Source organism: Quercus suber, unplaced genomic scaffold (genome assembly GCF_002906115.3).
Source record: "Quercus suber isolate HL8 unplaced genomic scaffold, Cork oak 2.0 scaffold_147, whole genome shotgun sequence".
Lineage (NCBI taxonomy): Eukaryota > Viridiplantae > Streptophyta > Magnoliopsida > Fagales > Fagaceae > Quercus > Quercus suber.
The window spans coordinates 29,888-48,710 of record NW_027069608.1 but is presented as its reverse complement, the minus strand read 5'-3'; the positions used below and the strand labels follow the sequence as shown (position 1 = coordinate 48,710).

Below are 18,823 nucleotides of genomic sequence, written 5' to 3'. Positions count from 1 at the left end.
ACCCGATATGTTTATTAAACGGGTCAAAATTCCTCAATCCTAACACGACCCATTTATTAAACGGATCAGTCATGTCGACCTGTTTATCAGATTTTATCAAAATGAAAAAAAAAAATTATGAAAAAACAAACAAATAAATATTTTTAATATAAAATTAAGAACTAACGAGTAATTGCATCACAAATAATCATTCAAAACTAACACATATCACAATATCACAAATAATCAACCACAATATGTTAAAGAAAATAAACCATAACAGCTAATAAGTTTATATACCTAGAGTTTGAAGGGTATATTGGTAAAATGTCATTTAATTAAACGAGTCAGATGGGTCAAACGGGTCGTATATGTTCAATACTAACCTAACCCGTTTATTAAACAGATCAGTCGTGTCAACTTGAATATGACAATAATCTATTAAATCTCAACTTATAACCTGCTAATTTCGTATCGTGTCATGTCAGGTTCGCAAATCGTGTCCAATTTTGCCACCCATACTCAGTAGTTGAACCAATAGTTGAATTCCTAGACCTGGTTTGAGTTTAACAACCACTTAATCCGAGTTAACGGTAGTTTTTTAAGTCACCGCCCGGGTGTTCCTCGGATTAATGTTTAATGTTATTTTCCTTCTAACAAAAAAATTGAAAAAACATAAAACAAGAAAAGCCAAACCCTTTGGACTGTGGCTGCCCACCGGGGAACTCGGGGAGCACATATGTCAATGAGCAAGTAGTTTTGGATTCTGACAAACCAAACAACACTGTCCCATATCGAGCAGATAGTAAGCCAAACTTCAGTTTATATCACACACCGACATACGCCAGCACAAGGGAGTACGACCTTACTTGAACAGGATCTGTTCTATAGGTTCGAAAAAAGATTCTTTCTGACTTTTCACAATTTACACAGTGAGTTTTTGAACTTGTTTTTTTGTTGAATTTTCGGGGCAGATTTATTAAAGATTGCAAATGCACACAATATGTTTGATGAAATTCCAAAGTGATGTTTTGTCAATTTTTTTTTATAAATTACAGTGTACATAAGTTGCTTGATAAAATTCCTGACTGATGTTTTGTTCTTATTCTGTAAGTCCTAAATCCTAATACATGAAAGAGTTGTTAGGAGGAAGAGAAATAAAGATAGGGATGCTGTGTTGTTGTTTTGATGGGTTACAATAAATTATTTGGATATTTTGATTTTGTTGTTGTTCTTGCTGAAAGACTAATTGAATTGAATTGTTTTAGGTGGGTTCTTATTCGCTGTTTATGAATTATGACATGCCTATTAGTTGTATTAGATTTTATTTTATTTTTTATTTTTATCTATGTGCTAAGATTTAAATGTTGTGAAATTTAAACTAGGGTGCTTGGTGTGTTATTCTTATCCTACTTTGAATGGTTTGAATAGAGGTTATTGTTTTGGTGAAAATACATGATTAGAAAAATATATCATTGGCATGGTTCATCCCCAAATTATGTTAAACAGCCAATGAAATTAGATCTCATATACTGTTACTTAAGGTTCATTTGTAATTTGGTAGGAATAATGCTTTAAATTGAACTCAGCATCACAAAAACTGCCATAGCAAACTGCACCAAACCTTAGATGCCAGAATTTTGAAAGCCCTCTTTGATTGTATCGATTGTCTGTTGCTGAGATTGCTCAAGAGTTGACTCACTTGGCCTGAAAGAGCTGACTGTAATCGAGGCGTTGTGACAGGAACTGAAAGAGCTGGCCTGACCTTGGGTCAGTTGCCAGGAAGTTACTTGAACCAACAAGGATTGAAGTGTCAGAAGAGAAAAGACCGGCATGTGGCAGCTAATGGTTTTTCTGCTGAAGTAGAGGCTTTGAGAGGATGGCTGGACTGTAATGCTTCATGTTGGACAATCTTAAGCTTGTCCGCTGCCTTTCTTACCCAACCATTCTCTTTTGTCCACTGCAATATTCTTCTGTTTAACATTCAGTAGTGGCTGCAACAACATTGAAATCTTTGTTCTTTCTTTCTTTTTCGATTCTGGGGGGGAGGAAGACATTGTCAATACGTTTTTTATTCCTTCTTTAAATCTTATGTATGTTGTAGTCTGCAACCACATAATACTGTCATCCTGTTGTGTAGACATAGACAATTATGGATTTACCGAATATTTTCATCCCATTAGAATGACTGCAGTGCATGTAAATTCACTTCAATCAAAATTTAATATTACTTTGTAATTGTTCTTAACACCAATTTTATGATTTATCATCTGGTTGTGTTTGTTTAGGGAAGCCTGATGTCATCTTTAATGATAGTGAAATGAATTTAATGGAGCCTCTTACTTTTGTCTATTGTTTACTGAAAGAAAAAAGTTTGCTCAAATCAGTATTCACCTTCCATAATGCGTGCTTTCCTTTTTATATTAGAAAACTAAAACTAAGTAGGAAAATAATAAAATAAAAATCCTAAATATCCATCACTTTTTCTTTTTTCTCTGTGTTTACCAGTTTGATATTCTCATTGTTGGATTTCTTAAAAAAAAAAATGATTGCAAAGGTTACTTTGTGTTACCATTCAATTTCTATATGATATGTTAAAACGCATTAGACTATTGTGTTTGGCCTCACTCCTCACAGTCATCAGCTTCATATTTTGAACAGCAGAGGCAGAATAAGAGGATGTCTATGCTGCCAGTATTAGCACAAGTGACATTACTGATGCTTAACCGAGTTGGGTCCTCAATTTTGTTTCCTCTTCATGGGAACGTGTATCCTATGGGGTATGTATTCTTGTATAGTATATAATATATTATTCTCACCCACTTGTACTTTTTATGGATCACGAATATATATATATATATATTCTGTATTCACCTTCTACAATGCATGCTTTCCATTTTTAGGTATATAACTAAAACTAAGGAGGAAAATAATAAAAGAATTTAATATTTTAAATTACCAGTTTGATATGTTCTTTGTTGGATTAATAAAAAAATAAAAAATTGTAAAGGGAGTTGTGTTATTATTCAATTTCAATATGATATGTCCAAACTCATAGGATGTATAATGTGTTGAATCTAACACTAAGATTTTTTCAGGTTCTATAATGTTACCCTCAACATAGGCCAGCCATCAAAGCCTTACTTTCTTGACCCTGACACTGGTAGTGACCTCACTTGGCTCCAGTGTGATGCTCCCTGTGTCCAATGCACTGAGGTAAATTGCTGTCACAAGATCTCTATGTTGTTTTCTTCTAATTTGTACATTGCTTTTTCTTAAGCTCTGCTTATTGTTATATTATGTAAAGAAAACAAGAGAGATTATACTAATATAGTTATATCATGGAATAACTTTCATGTAGCTTCAAATTATAGCCACTTTGAATAATTTTCCTGATGCATTGCTTGGTATCCCTTCTGCACTGTCATGATATTCTAACTCTTGGGTCTTTTTCCTGTCAAATTGTGCCACTACCGCTGTCCCCTGTATTTTATTCAGAAACTCATATTGTCCTAAATGCTATGTATGTAGTATATCTGTTTGCCACAGCATATTTTCATATTATTCAGCTTATTTGGGTTATGTTAAACTTATTAAAACTCTAATTTTTTTTAGATACAACTATATTTTTTCTTAACATATATTTTTCTTCTCACACAATAAACTGATGAAAATAAGCTTTCTCAAACAAACACAGTTACAAGTAACAAACTGTTCATGACAATGTGATAACTTTTTTTTTCTTTGCAGACACCTCATCCACTTTACAGGCCCAGCAAAAACCTGGTACCTTGTAAGGACCCTCTTTGTAAATCCTTGCACCTGCACGGATGCAAATGTGAAACACCAGAGCAATGTGAATATGAGGTTCAGTATGCAGATGGCGGTTCATCTTTTGGTGTTCTTGTCAAGGATGCTTTTTCCTTCAAGTTTATAAATGGAGAACAATTGAAACCTCGTCTAGCCCTTGGGTTGGTTACTTTGCTCATCTCAATTACATTTACAAACTCTCAATTTCTGGAAATTGTTTTCAAACCAATCTAAGATAATTATGCTTTTGAATAGAATTGTTTTAGTAAGCTTTTCATATTAAAGTTTTGTAATTTTTCTCATACTAATTTGCGAATGGTCATGTCAAAGCAGCCTAAGAACAAATCTCTTCCAAATGATGATGAGAATATTTGAATCACATTTTGTCTTTGGGACTTTTACTTCCATATGGTAGCAATATTAACTGAGAACTTCTCCTTTGACCTCTGTAACACAATGGTGACTCTTTTCAACTCCACACCAAAACAAAGAAAAAAGATAAGCTCTTTTCTACTCCTAAAAATGAGGCAGGTACCTGCCTTCTTTTTCTTTTTTTTTTTACCAAATAGTTGCTTGGGATATATATATTTGAGAGAGAGAGAGAGAGAGAGAGAGAGATGTAATTCAGCAGTTAGTTGCAAATTCTGTATTTCTTTTCCTGGAAATGCAACCCATCAATGGATCAGGCTGTTCATATTTGTAATTTAAGAAGCAGAAATGGTGAAATAAAGAACAAGAAAACTTGTTAAGATGAAAAGAGTGCATTCCAAAGTATGCAGGTCATTTTTAACATGGCAACCAAGCATTACTCTATACTGAATTACTTCTCATCTAACTTAACTGACCATACCCGCTACATTTTTATGTCAAACCATCTGTGATAGATCACAATCCTTATTTGATGCTAACTTGTAATTCAGAATTGCATATTTGCGTTTGACTTTTGATTATAACCAAGTGTCTCTAGTGCTGGATAAAAAGTGCTGTTATTATGCTCTCAGGTGTACGATATGTGATGTATATAAGTACAAATGGTTAGTTATGAGTTGCACTGTTATTTCTGTGCTCTGAAATTCTTCTTGCCTACAGATGTGGATATGATCAAAGTCCTGGTCCCTTTCCTCATCCTTTTGACGGAGTACTTGGCCTTGGCAAAGGAAAGTCCAGCATTGTATCACAGCTTAGTAAGCAGGGTTTGGTGCAAAATGTCATTGGTCATTGTTTAAGTCTCCAAGGTGGAGGATATCTCTTTTTTGGGGATGACCTTTATGATTCTTCACGTGTTCTGTGGACATCAATGTCTCGTGATCATCCGTAATTACTCATTCTGGATCCCCTCTATTCAATTTCAACAGTCCTCATTATAGTTCTTATTTTCGTCTCATTATTGCAAACACTTTTTGTGAAACGTCAGTAAACATTATTCACCTGGGTTTGCGGAACTCATATTTGGAGGGAAGACTACTGGAATTAAAAAGTTACTCACAGTTTTTGACAGTGGAAGCTCCTACACCTACCTAAATTCTCCTGCTTATCAAGCTTTAATTTCTTTGGTGAGTGAAAAGCATTCTGATAGTGTTTTAAAATGCGGCCAGCATTTGTACTAATAAGATGGATTAGGCTCTGGCATATGTGATTCAGATTTTCCTCAAATTATTTCTGAATTGTTTTAAGAATTGTTAAATTACTTGCAAAATTCCTGAATTACTAAAATTACAATAGATACTTCCTTTCCTCTTCCATCATAGTTCTCTTGTATTCAAATTCGTTCTTTATTTCCATTTTCCATTCACCAAATCGATGCAAATTTTTGATACTGTTATTATTTTGCTTACTACAAAACTTTTAGAACTTCTTGATTTAAAGATTTACACTACAGATTCAGAAGAAAAAAAAAAGGTTCTTATATAATGTCATATGTATTTGTAGGTGAAGAAGGAATTAACTGGAAAGCCCTTAAGAGAAGCATTGGATGACAAGACTCTCCCACTCTGTTGGAAAGGTCAAAGACCATTCAAAAGCCTACAAGATGTCAGGAAATACTTCAAGCCCTTAGCGTTGAGGTTCACCAATGGTGGGAAGGGTAAAACTCAGTTTGAACTGCCCCCTGAAGCTTATTTAATAATATCAGTAAGTCCCATCCTTGTTTTCTCCCCATGTGCTTTTCATTTCTGACTCAGTTGCAAGTAGATTAGGCTCTTTGTATCAAAAAATTTACAAACTTACTATTCCAGCGCAACGGAAATGTTTGCTTGGGAATTCTAGATGGAACAGAAGCAGGGCAGGATGTGAACATCATTGGAGGTAATTGTTTGTACATAAATTTATGGGGCACAATCATGAACATAGTATCAAGCATACCATACTGAACAATACTCTCCCCTCCTTCCCAAATATTCTGGTCCGCTTTGTTTTGTGTTTTTGCAGACATATCAATGCAAGATAAGGTGGTGATCTACAACAACGAAAAACAGTTAATTGGATGGATGCCTGCAAACTGCAATCGGCTTCCAAAGTCTAAAACTACTAGCTTTTGAAGATAATGTCAACTTCTCATCCATATCAATCCGTCTTTGTTATCATCAAAGAGCTACTTAGCTACGTATATAGGAGAATAGTCATTGTATCCTCTCTGTATATTACACTCGTAAATATGCCTAAGCAGTGTGCTTTGTATTCCTATTTGATATGTATATGGTAGAAACTGTAAAAGTTTATATACTTCTTTCTAGGGTCAATAAGAAACTTAAATTATATATAATTTAATAAAAAGAGAACTTAAATATATAGACATCACCCAAAAAAAAAAAAAAGTTTCAAATATGTGAAATTTTACAATTGCCATTTACAGGGTTTCAATCATTGCATGATAACTTCTATGCTTCCTACTAGTTACATCTCATTCAATCTACACAACTAAACAATCATTCTTTTATTTATCAGTTCAACTCAACATTGACAACTTATTGCCTTTTTGGTCATTGTATCATAGTTATCAGTATTGTAGGATGCACGACAAAAAGTTCTATATCGTAAAAGCACTTCGTAAGTGCTCATGGACCATATGATACATAGGTGCATATCCTATAAATTGTATTGTTGAATCATATGATACATAGACATGTAGGTCTAAAATGAGTTTTTATTTTTTTGTTAAATTTTGTGGTTTTATTTGATTTAAACTAGTTGTTAGACTCTTTTTTTTTTTTTTTTTTTTTAAGAGAAACGTTAACAAATGCTCTAAGGGTATTGGTTTATAAACTATTTTTAGAAACATTTTATAGAAAAATAATAAAGTAATTAATTTTTCTAATAGCTTTTTATATTTTCCATGAAAGTGGTGTTAAAATTTTTTAATATGGTTTATTAACAATTGCCTTTAGGGCACCTGTTAACATGAAGCTAGAATGCAAAGAAAAAATTATTAGAAATAATAGAACAAGAAAAGAGATAGTAAATGTTGATGATAATATAGAAAATGTAGATAAAGAAATAATTTTGTAAGATAATAAACATGATGAAAACATTGATTTAGATGAAGGGTTTTTTTTTTTTTTTTTTTTGAGCAAAAGATTTAGATGAAGTTTATTAGGCAAGATGACTCATATATCATGAGATGAAGTTTATTAGGCTTGATGACTCATATATAATGTATTATCACTGGTTGGAAAATCAAACACAAGCCATAGGATTACCTACACCGTCTACATAGCACTACTTCACACGATCAAATAATTGGGATGCCAATTATCACCACCTCTTTCTTTCTGTGTCTCACTTTGATCAAAGTTCCACTTTGATTGATCGCTTGCTAAATTGTAGGAGTAATTAATTATCAGCCACAAAAGAATTGTCACCCACATCCATATGTGCACAAACACAGACAAGGATTGCCAGCCTGACCCCACATACTAAAATATTTGGTAGTATTTTGGTGTATATGTAGACCTACAATGCATTTGTTACATTGGAGCACCCACACTAGATGTGTTAAATGTGCCAAATAACGGATGCAGCTGTAAACCAATTGAGCTATGTCGGGCATTTTAGGTTGTTTAAGCTGTCAAACCAATTTTCTTGAACTTGCTCATCAAAGAAAAGAATAAAGAATCGTCATATCTATCAAATAGACCATATAAATGGTTTTTTTTTTTAATAATAATTATTAATATCAATATATTAAATCTAGGGATGAAAAATCTCTTGTCACCACCCTAAACACAAAAAAGCACTATTTTTTTTTTAAGCCCTAGTTTGATCCTTCATCACCCCAAGTAACTCATTAATTACTTGATAAAATTATACGTATGGAAAACCAAACAAAAATTGTTAAAGGTATTATCAATTTTACTACAAAATGTTTATAATTTTATATTATAGTATATAAAAAATCAAATTTTTTATAGCGAATGAGATTAGATTCCCTGATGGTCTTAACTGTAAATAATGAATTATTATTATTATGTTATTATTATTATTATTATTATTATGTCAGTGTTTTATATTGAAATACCCCTTGAAGTCACCAAATTGACCCCATATTTCACCAAAGTTACTAGAATGCTCCAAGAACACTAAAATGACCAAAATGTCCATAAGGAATGTAGTTAAAGTTTGTTCTTATGCTGAAGTTAGGTAGCTTATTTGCTTATGCAATTTAATTATTTTGTAATAAATTTTTATTACTTTCCTAGAATGAAGTGTTATGCATAACTTAACATGCCTCGGGCAAATGGTGTCCCTAGCCTAAGCAGTAATACCACTTTAGATTAATACAAATGGACGACATGTTCTTTCCATGCATAAGTGATTTAAGCCATGGAGTCATGCTAAGGGTCTTAAAATGTATCAAAATATCTGTAACATTTACATAAATGAATAAACTATGTATAACATATGATATATTTCATTACGATGCAGATCATCAAAGACAAGAGCATGTGGTGCTCATGGAGAGACAACGATGCCAAAGGATTCTATATGTAGACTATGATTACCCTCAATTGTGTATGTTTAGACTCAGAGTCTCACACATACGTGAATGTTCAAATAGCGTGTAAAACACTATGAACGTTTAGACCCCCAAATACAAATTACCAATTCAAGCTTATTATCAAACAATAAATGTGCGGAATAGGAACATAAGCTAATAACAGAATTGATAAACAATCTAAACCAATTAAAATCACTTCTACAGCAGAAATTAAATGGCAAAGATTAAGGGAAGAGGGATGCAAACACAAGGACAACCCAGCGACGTGTTATCGAAGAGGAAACCGAAGCCCTCGGCGTAAAACCTCTCCACCCTCCTCCAAACGGTCAATAATCCACTAAAGAATGAAGTTGGGATACATAAACAGCAGAAGACCTTCCAAGCCTAATCTTACCAGTGTATCTAAGCCCTCCAAACTTCTTGCTCTAACGAGGTTGCGCTGAACCTTTGTCTTCTTTAACTTACCAGATTCCGCTATAGCCCATAGCATCAACCAATAACCATTGATCCCTTCCTAACTGCTTCCCAAGCACCAAATAGCCTTTTCACAAATGTGGGTATGGTGAGAAAAAGATTTAGGTAAGAACTTTTCAAGGATGTAACAATAGAGATGGTGAGAGTATAGAAATTTGAAGAGTCTCTATGTGAAGATTGTGGATGAATCAATCTTGTTTTTTTCTAGGGTTTCTCTCTCAAAATTCTTTCTCGAAATTCTCTACATTTCGTGGGTATAAGGGTCTATATATAGTGGTGGGTGTTTGGAATGCGAAGAGTCATTTTTTCGAAACAGAGCTGGCTAGCAACTTGGCTTCGCGACTTGACTGAGTCGCGAGCTAATTAAATGGCCAATCTTGACCTTTTGTCCTGTAGTCAAGGTTGTCAAAATCGCGATCCGGATCGTAAAATCGTACGATTTTACGATCCCACCTCACCAAAAAGATTAAAATCATAGCAGGATCGCAAAAATGTTAGGATCATAGGTAGGATCGTGTAGGATCGCATAGGATCGTAGGATCGTATGGGATCCTACCGATCCTACCATTTGGCTTCCTTCTTCTTCTTTTTTTTTTTTTTTTTTTTTTTTTTTAAGTGGGCTTCATTTGGGTCATTTGGGTAAGTCCAGTATGATAATCCACGGTCCACCTAAAGGTCCTAAACCCACAAGCCCATCAAAACCCAATAATAAATTGAACCAAATTTACCCCTATCTTAACATTAAATCTCAAAAAAACCTTTAGTATTAAGTTAAACGTTTTCAAAACCTAAATATTTTAGAAACACTAAGCTCCAGCAGACTAGCACCTCTGTCCCGCGCCTCCACAGTGCTCTGTCAAAAACCCAGCCCCTTTCAACCCTCTCAATGGTGAGCTTTCTTAAGTTTAATGTTTTAAAAAACAAAACCTAAAATATTTAGAAACATTCAGTGCTAGCACCTCGGTCGGCGCCTCCTCAATCCTCTGTCAAAAACCCAGCACCTTTAGCCCTCTCAATGATGTTGCCGTGAGCCATCCCAATGCTGCCTTTAAGCTTTCTGGTAATTTGTTTTGGTAGTTAGTAGTTTATCATTTATTTGTACTTTGATAGCTTGATTCTAGATTGTTGTGTTGTGTATATGATTTTGACAAAGCCTAACTTATTTTGGATTTGGAACTTAGAATTTGGAAAATATTTTCCATATGTGTAGATAACATTTTGGTACTTAGTTGCTAATTAAACATGTACTAAACTTTTTAGATACATTATGTCAAAAGTTAAATATATTTTGTTTCGATAGAATGACATAAGAACAATGTAGTGTGTGCAAATTACATTTTATTATGCAATTTTTTTTTAATGGATGGATTCATATTTTAAGTGATTATATAACATACAAAGTCACTAATAATAGATTTTTTTGCTTAAAATCTAAAAATAGGTAGGATCTTACGATCCACGATCCGATCCTACTATCCACGATCCTACCTACCTCCCACGATCCTACATAGGATCCCGATTTTGACAACCTTGCCTGTAGTGCAACAGCTGGCATGACGGTTCAGCTTCTTTGCATGCTTCACTCATGTGCATCATCTGGCGGCTTGCCAGTCGCGAGCCACCCGTGAGATCCAGTCCCGAGTTCCTGCTTCACTGTACAATCTTGAGCATTTCTTCACACTCTCTCACACACTACCCTTACATGATTCCCACCTAAATACAAGGTTTCTAAGTGCTGAATTACAAGCAAATTGGCACGGAATAAAATCAACAAGATGGTTGATTAAATTCAACCTTACAATACGTATGTTGCACACCACACTAGGGGTGAAATTGGTTAGTTTCGATCAGGGTGAAGGGAGATTTTTCCACTTAACCAAAATTTTCAGTTTTACCATATTCGGCATCAAAATCAAACTATAGGGAAGGACACTAAACCGAACTGACTGGATTTCAATAGGTTCAATTTGGTTAGCTTTCGGTTTCTACTAATTTCTTAGAAACCAAACCTATCAAAGAAAAGAAAAACTTATTTCCCTTTATTTTCCCACATTTTATCAACACCCAAATGCTAAGCACCGAGAAAAGAAGAACCTATTTCCCTTTATTTTCCTAAATTTTCTCAGCACCCAAATGCCAAGCACCAAGCAAACACAACCAAAAAAAAAAAAAAAAATCAAAATCATGTATTTTTAGAAAATAAACAACACAAAAGCGTGAAACACGCATGTCCTTACCACTAAGCTACAAGTACAATCTTGAAATAATCTGTATTTATTGATATTTAATACATATTGGTCAGTTTTGTGCAATTCAATTTAATATTTTTTGAATATGAGATTGAACCTAATCGATAAAAAAGTGGAAAAAATATATTCGGTTTGGGCGGTTTTGATCAGTCCATTTGGTTTGTCAGTTTTTATATTTAATCCCTAGACCACACAAGATGCTATGGTGCACCTTAATACACCATACACAAAATGTTGATAGTGGATTTGTACGTGTAAACACCAACTCTACATGTTTTCCACTGCGAAAATAAGGCGAAACTCTAATTGATTTTCGTAGAAGAAACTTCATTCCAACAATTCATGGTGACAATATAAATAAGATAAACCCTCACTCCTTCCCCTTAGAAAATGAAAGCCAATATTTTGATTTATTTTCCATGGGTAGTTACCACAAAGTTAGCTAAAATGTGGCAACAATGACATGCAAGCAACATGGGGTGCCTAAACTTCTCCACGTGTAATTGAACTTCCAAACTCATATTACTGGTTTTAGACATTGTTTTTGATTCACACTTAAAGATGAGGTGATTTGTGACTTCCCCTTTGACCTAGATTTGGTAGTTAAATTCAATTAGACATAGGTAACTCATCACATAGAATTGTAATGATAGTTGGCAATTTCATAAATCCTGAGATTCCACACTTCCCCCACCAATTCAATCTCCATGTACACATGAAAGTCATGAGAGGAATCAATCTCCATGTACACAAGAAAGGGAAATTTTGGGTATCAAAACTCATCAAAAAGGGAATAAGGCAAGAAAACTTTAACATAAGATTTTTGGAACTTTTTTGAGATGCTTTTATTTGTAGCTAACAACACTTCTAAGTTCTACTTGACGAGGAGAAACCAAGTTAAGAGAGGATTGATCCAACTTCTTAGTGCTTGGTTAAAGAGCATCAAACTCTCCTGGTAAAATTTATAGTTCATAGTCATTTATTTCTTTTGCAATTTTGATTTTTATGATTATAATTTTGTTTTTTTTGTTTTTTTTTTTTTTTTTTTTTAAGTTACAACTTTCTCAATTATTCAGTTGATTATAATTTTGTTTTTTTTGTTTTTTTTTTTTTTTTTTTTTAAGTTACAACTTTCTCAATTATTCAGTACTAATGAGTCCAAATTCTAATGGCTTCGTCAGTCATAATGGACGAACCCAAGATACATTACGCATTTATGCTAAAGAGTAACAAACAGAGCAATGGGAAAGAAAACATTATACAAATCAAAGCCTTAGTTTTTATAATGTATTAACTGTTACAAATGAGAATGGATTGTTGCTTATTAAAGACAAGACGGCTATAAAGCTAGAAAGGAACAAAACCGAAAGGTACACAATTCTCATCCCTAAAAGTACTCCCAAGTTGAATTCTTTTGTGATATACTTCAATTGAATTCCATTCTAACTTAATCATCGAAGGATTTTTGGAAAGCACCACACCGGTGTATTTCTTCTTTTATATTTCATATCTTATTGCAGGTTCGTCTCTAGACGAATCCATCCTCATCGTCCATCTGCATAAACAAGAACTCAACAGATGATTTTTTGCATCATCAATTTGGCGCCGTCTGTGGGGAATGTTTACAAAGCCATACAGTTTCCCTTTTCTTTACAAAAGAATTCCTCTTGATACCAGATGGATTCTACTCAAGCAGCGCAACAAATTCAAGCACTGACAACAAGTGTCGATGAACTGACATGACAAAATTCAGAGCGAAGGCAAATCGCTGAAGCCCCAAGTGATTAAAGAAATGAAAAAAGATAGAAGAACAACAAAGACGAGGAGACGGCTAATCTGTTGAATCATAGGAAAACAAGAGCTTCAAAAGAAAATTCATCCAGGATGGAAAGTGAACTCTGTAGCATGAGGAGAGAGATGGACAAACTTAGGAGTGCCATGAAAGCAAAATCATGGAGAACCTAGATGGGATGATTCGGAGAATAGATTCACCATTCACCATTAAGGTGTTGAATCGTCCTCTTCCACCAAAGTTTTGCCTCCCTCAGCTCGAGCCATATGACGATTCAAAAAAAAAAAATGCTTTGGACCACGTTAAGTCCTTCAAAACTTTAATGCACCTGCAAATGACTCCGGATGAAGTAATGTGTAAAACTTTTTCAACTACACTAAAGGGGGTAGCTAGAGTCTGGTTCAGCAAAATACCTTTAGGTACCATTGCAAACTTTGAACAACGCAGTGGGAGTTTTGTTCATCATTTCATTGGAGTACAACGACACAAGAAGCCAACTAGGCATCTTCTCAACATTCAGCAAAGAACAGAAGAATCTTTGAGGCAATATGTCACTCACTTCAATAAGGAGCTGCTACAGGTGGACGAATCATAAAACCAAGTTATCTTAACGACCTTCTAGGTAGGTTTGTTACCTGGGAGACTTTCTCTTTTCAATCGCCAAAAGCCCACCTAAGTCGGTAGCAGAGCTACTTCACAAAGCCCAAAAGTTTTGAATGTAGAAGATGTAGTTAATTGCAAAAGAAATGACCAATAAAAGGAAGAGAGACGAAAGACCAAATCATCACCTTGAGAAGAAGAAGGAAACACAAAGCCTAAAACAGACTTTGGATGGAAAGAGAAACCTCCCCAATCAAAGATCAAGGTTTACTAATTTTACTCCTTTGATAATGCCTATTGAACAGGTGTTAATGCAGATAAAAGATGAATCATCTTTGCAATGGCCTCATCCCATATTGGCTCTGGCAGAAGGCAGAGATAAAAGCAAGTATTGCAGGTTTCATCAAGATCACGAACATCGCACCGATGAATGCAAACACTTAAAAAAAAAACAAATAGAGACCTTGTATCATCAAGGAAAGCTGCAAAAATTCGTGTGAAAGAAAATCCATACAAACGACAACAGAGAAACAGAAAGAATCGAGAGCAAAAGACAAACAATACAAAGGCTCCCATAGGTGAAATAAGGATGATAGCAGACAAGTTAGTAGCAGGTGGACCCTCAAAATCTCCCAAAAAGTCATATTTAAGGAAAATTGGAGCCAACATGGGGAAGACCTTATGAAGTTATGCTCGTCCATGGTACATAAAGTACTTAGAAAAGTACTACCAATAAGAAACTTTGAAAATTTTTCATTTTTACTTTAAGTGTATTTCTTTTTCCTACATTTCCCATTTTAGCTAGGATTTCTATTATTCGCAAATAAAGCATGATGAACAATATTATTCAGAAGATACCATTATCAATATTTTTTCTTTTAGCCATGTGACCAAAATTAATCATATGCTATTATCAAACGTCACTATTGACCTAAAAAGTTATTAATGCATTACTTAATCGTCATTAATACTTAAAAAGTTATTAATACATAACGAAATCAGCTTTAATTCATGACCTAAAAAGTTACTGATACATAATGAATTCGTCATTAATAAATGACCTAAAAATTTATAAATATATAACGAATCTGTCATTAATACATGACCTAAAAAGTTATTGTAAGGACTCAATTTGGAAGAGCCCTCATAAAATTCATCCCATAAGCCTAAACAATACATTTTTAGAAAGTGGGTTCAAGAACTAGGCCCTAACAAACGGACAACGCCCAAAACAAGACTCGCATCCGTTGAAGGCCGGTGTGCCAAAGTTACCTCTCAAGGTCTCTCCTCGGCACCGATCTGAGGATCCTGACCGAGGTCCCCCCCCCCCTTTTTCACTGTTCTGTTGGTTCCCCTTATATAGCCCTCTTCTCACCATCTCTTTCTTCCACCTGTTAATCATCCATGCGCTTCCCTTCTGACTGTCCGTCCCATTAGCTGCGTTATCAGTAATCATGTGATTTGTAGTGGTCAAGGTTGCCCTGTCCAGGAGTCACATCTCCCTTAGTGCGGTTAGAGGGTTAGGTGAGCGCATTTATTGTGGAGGTGACAACCTGTCCTGGGCCTGTTCTCCCACTTGGTGTTGGCCTCGATCCACCGAGGACAGGGTCATCCTCGGCGGGGTCCTTATAGCTCAGGCCTTTATGCAGCGTCCTCGGGCGATTCTCCATTCTCGGCATGGGCCTTGGGCCGGATGTAAAATGGGCCGAGGCTATCAGACTTTCAAGCCCCACAATAGCCCCTCAAAACCCTGCTGTCCGTATCCTCGGACGAGGAGAAGGGTTTTGATATCCCTGGGCCTTTTTTATGATTCGCCTAACATCGGTCGACGTCAGCGTTAGAGTCTTTCCGCCTGCCCAATGTACGTTTCTGGTGCCTTGATATTCGGCGCACGTTTGCATTAAATTTTCTGCGGCTCCATGTTCCCCACGTCCAACGGTGTGATGGCAATCAATCGGTGGGGATTTCTTGCCTTTATGGGCGGGAAGTTCCGCTTGGTTAATTTTAATTGGGGATATAAATACTCTTTTAAACCGTTTGGTCTTCTTATTTGTACATTCAAGAACTTCGGCGTGCACACTTTAAATCTAGTCCAATCTCCACACTGACCAGTGCCCATTTTCAGCATAAAGAGTTTGTCCGAGGAGAATCTCCCTATTTCTGTAAGTCTCCTTCTCTCTGTAGCACAAACTTCTCTCTAATTCTTTTTTCTCTTTTGCTCTCTCTCTCTCTGGTCTTTGAGTCGTTACTAGGGATAGGTAAATTTAAGAAGTTAGTTGAGTCTGAAGAGATGATAGAGAAATTCATTGTCGATTACGGGATACCCCGTAATGTCGGCTTGAGGTATTGCAAGGAAGGAGAGTGGTACACTAAAAGGAACGAAGGCGAAGTTGTGATTTCCATAGTAGCCTTCGTAAAGGGAGGCATGAGAATCCCCATGGGGCCAGTGATGAGTGGTTACCTTAGGCATTTTCGGCTAGCTCCTACCCAGTGCGCCGTTAATATGTTTAGGATATTAAGGTGCATAGACATCCTGAATGAGAAGATGGGGTTGAGGTTAACCCACCATGATGTGAACTGGTGCTACAATCTTCAGCACCTGAAGGGTAAGTCATACTATATGAAGACAAGGGACGACAGGGTTCAGCTTATCTAGTGCCTCCCCTATTCTAGTAAAGGGTTGACCCAAGAAATTTTCATTGTGTCAGGGGAGTGGCATGACGGTCTCCACTGCCTAATAGCAGAGGGAGAGTCAGGTAGGGTACTCGAAGTAGGAGATGGTCTAACTTCTTTTCTTTTTTCTTGGTCGTATATCTTCTTTGTTTGATTGATTATAGGAGTTTTGTTTCTCTTTTTGTAGATCCGCACGCCTTCGCACGTCATTTTCACCTAGTCAACAAGCAGGACTTGGAAGCCGTTCTTAGGGCGGAGCTCTTTCTGAACGAGACTGATAACTAGGTTAGAGCCGCCTATAAAATCCTTGGATGTAATCCGGCCCAGAAGTCGTTTTCGGTCCCGAAACACGTTATCAGGGCTCATGATCCTCAGCTTAGGCAAATCACCATGGTAAAGGACGAGTTTTCATTTTTCGAAGGAACTTCTACTCCGGAGGGCATCCTGTTGGTGGGTTCTTCCTTGTCCCATCAAGCATCACAGGCCAAAGAAGGGAGCTCGGAGAAGGGAGGAGAAGTGGTCGAACTAAGCTCGTCTGATGACGAATTTGGTGCATTTGACCGAACCGATTAGTCTGAGGATCCTTCTAGTGATTTAGGAGACCCCTATTTGTCCGAAGCCGATCTTCAGCCCCCAAGGGTTGGTACTCAGACGGAGATGGGTTCTAAGAGACAGCTCCAAACCAGCCTCCTTGACCTGCTTGAGGGTAAATCTGGAAAAGGTGTGCCGAGGGAGTCACAGCCCAAACCTCCTCTACCTCTGCCCAAGCCTAAGCTTGCGCAGACCAGGTAGTCCTCCATCCTTCCAATCTCGAACTCTCGGCCTGAGTCCACCGATCCAAAAAGAAAAAGGTCTTCCAAGGGCAAAAACCTAGTGGATGGGGGCAGATCCCATTCTTCTCCAGAGGAAGGTGAAGCCCGCCGACCTTCTAAACAATTGAGGCTTGGTGGTCAGTGTAAAGGACAAGAAATCATTCAACAGTCCGAGCCCTAGGCTTGGCTACCCGCTGCCATGCTCCATGGACAACCTTTGATGGATGACGCTACTCTCCGGGATTTTCGAGGAGGCAAGGGGGCTCGCGTAGCCCATGCCCTGGAGAGGTCCCTTCTCCTCCCCGTCGACATGGCTGAGCTTGGGAGTATAAGGGGGCAAGAGGTTGCCTACAACCTTAAAAGATACCTGAGCATGGTAAGACCTCTGGTACTTGTCTATTTTGTTTGAATTTTATTGCCTAGCACCTCCCTTTCCCCTAATGGCGTATTTGTTTTGGTTGGCAGGCTATCCAAGCTGTTTTTAGGCTGGACGAGGAGGTCGACATCCAGAGTAACGCTCTGGGGCAGGAGCGCGACAAATTCCTGAAGGATGCGAGTACCCTTAAGAGATCTGAAGCAGATTTCAAGAAGGCAATTGAAAGCTTGGAGGAGATGACAAGGGCTAGAGATAGCGCGGCCTCTGACCTAGCCGTTGCTACGAAACAAGCCGAGGATCAGACAAAGCGTTTGCAAGATGTCGAGGGCCAACTGCGGGCTGCTCAAGAAGACCTCGCCGACCTGAAGCAAAAGTTGGCCGAGGCGGTTGGGGTGAAAGGTATTGCTGAGTACGCTAGGGACGAGGCCGTGAGGGCCAAAGATGAAGCCGTGTTTGCGAGAATAAACGCCGACCGTTCCGTAGAACAAGCGGAGGAAGAGGCCTTCACTGAAGGGATGGCTAAAATTGAAGCTACCCTTAAGGCTCAAATTCCTGAAATGTGCAGGCATTTCTGTTCCCAGACCTGGAATGAAGCCCTCAACCAGCAGGGGTTGATGCCTCGTCTGACCTTAGGAGAGCGGAAAGAGTGTATTATCCCCCTGCAATTCACGAGGTTATCCCCGTTACTTCTAAGGCGGAGTCCGCTTTGCTAGTGGCAGGTGAGAGTCAGACTAAAACTGTCGAGGACACATCTTCAGCTGACAAACCTATTGAAAGGGCTGATCTCCATGGAGCGTTGGATAGGGCAGGAAGTGTCAGTCAAGAAGTGCCCTAGGGTGTGGTGAGGCCTCCTGTTGATCCCCAAGCCTCACTCGTTGTCCCTCAGATCCCTCCTGCTGGGGAAGGATCCTTTGAAGTAGCTCCTTAGAGGCAGGGTCCCGAGGTGTGAGTCAAAGTCGTCCAATAGGCTCCTCAAGACAAGCTGTCCGCCGATTTGGGGGAGTAAGCCATCTCGTTGGACTACCCTATTCTAATGGCGTGGACACTCCTATTTGTTTTCTTTTT

The 18,823-nt window shown here is 37.2% G+C and overlaps 1 protein-coding gene across 6 annotated transcripts; it reads left to right on the top strand.

The window, feature by feature from the left end:
* Positions 1-583: 583 nt before the first annotated feature.
* On the top strand, positions 584-6,574 carry LOC112039237 (aspartic proteinase Asp1). 6 transcript variants are annotated; one of them, XM_065777030.1, is made up of 10 exons: positions 584-911; positions 1,723-1,900; positions 2,641-2,759; positions 3,078-3,195; positions 3,730-3,950; positions 4,879-5,103; positions 5,204-5,342; positions 5,719-5,919; positions 6,024-6,093; positions 6,217-6,574. In XM_065777030.1, exons 2-10 carry the CDS (start codon positions 1,880-1,882, stop codon positions 6,324-6,326), a joined length of 1,224 nt encoding a protein of 407 aa, XP_065633102.1. In that variant the 5' UTR covers positions 584-911; positions 1,723-1,879; the 3' UTR covers positions 6,327-6,574. The 6 variants fall into 6 exon arrangements, with proteins under 6 accessions (XP_065633102.1, XP_065633103.1, XP_023927861.2 ...); XM_065777031.1 differs by having other exon boundaries at positions 585-911; positions 1,723-1,869; XM_024072093.2 differs by lacking the exon at positions 1,723-1,900 and having other exon boundaries at positions 585-870; positions 2,644-2,759.
* The last annotated feature ends 12,249 nt before the right edge of the window (positions 6,575-18,823 follow it).

Coding starts and splice junctions, on each gene's coding strand:
- LOC112039237 (XM_065777030.1), top strand. CDS start 1,880: ATGTTGGACAATCTTAAGCTT. Junction 3,196..3,729: donor CCTGTGTCCAATGCACTGAG/GTAAATTGCTGT, acceptor TTTTCTTTGCAG/ACACCTCATCCACTTTACAG. Junction 6,094..6,216: donor GGATGTGAACATCATTGGAG/GTAATTGTTTGT, acceptor GTGTTTTTGCAG/ACATATCAATGCAAGATAAG.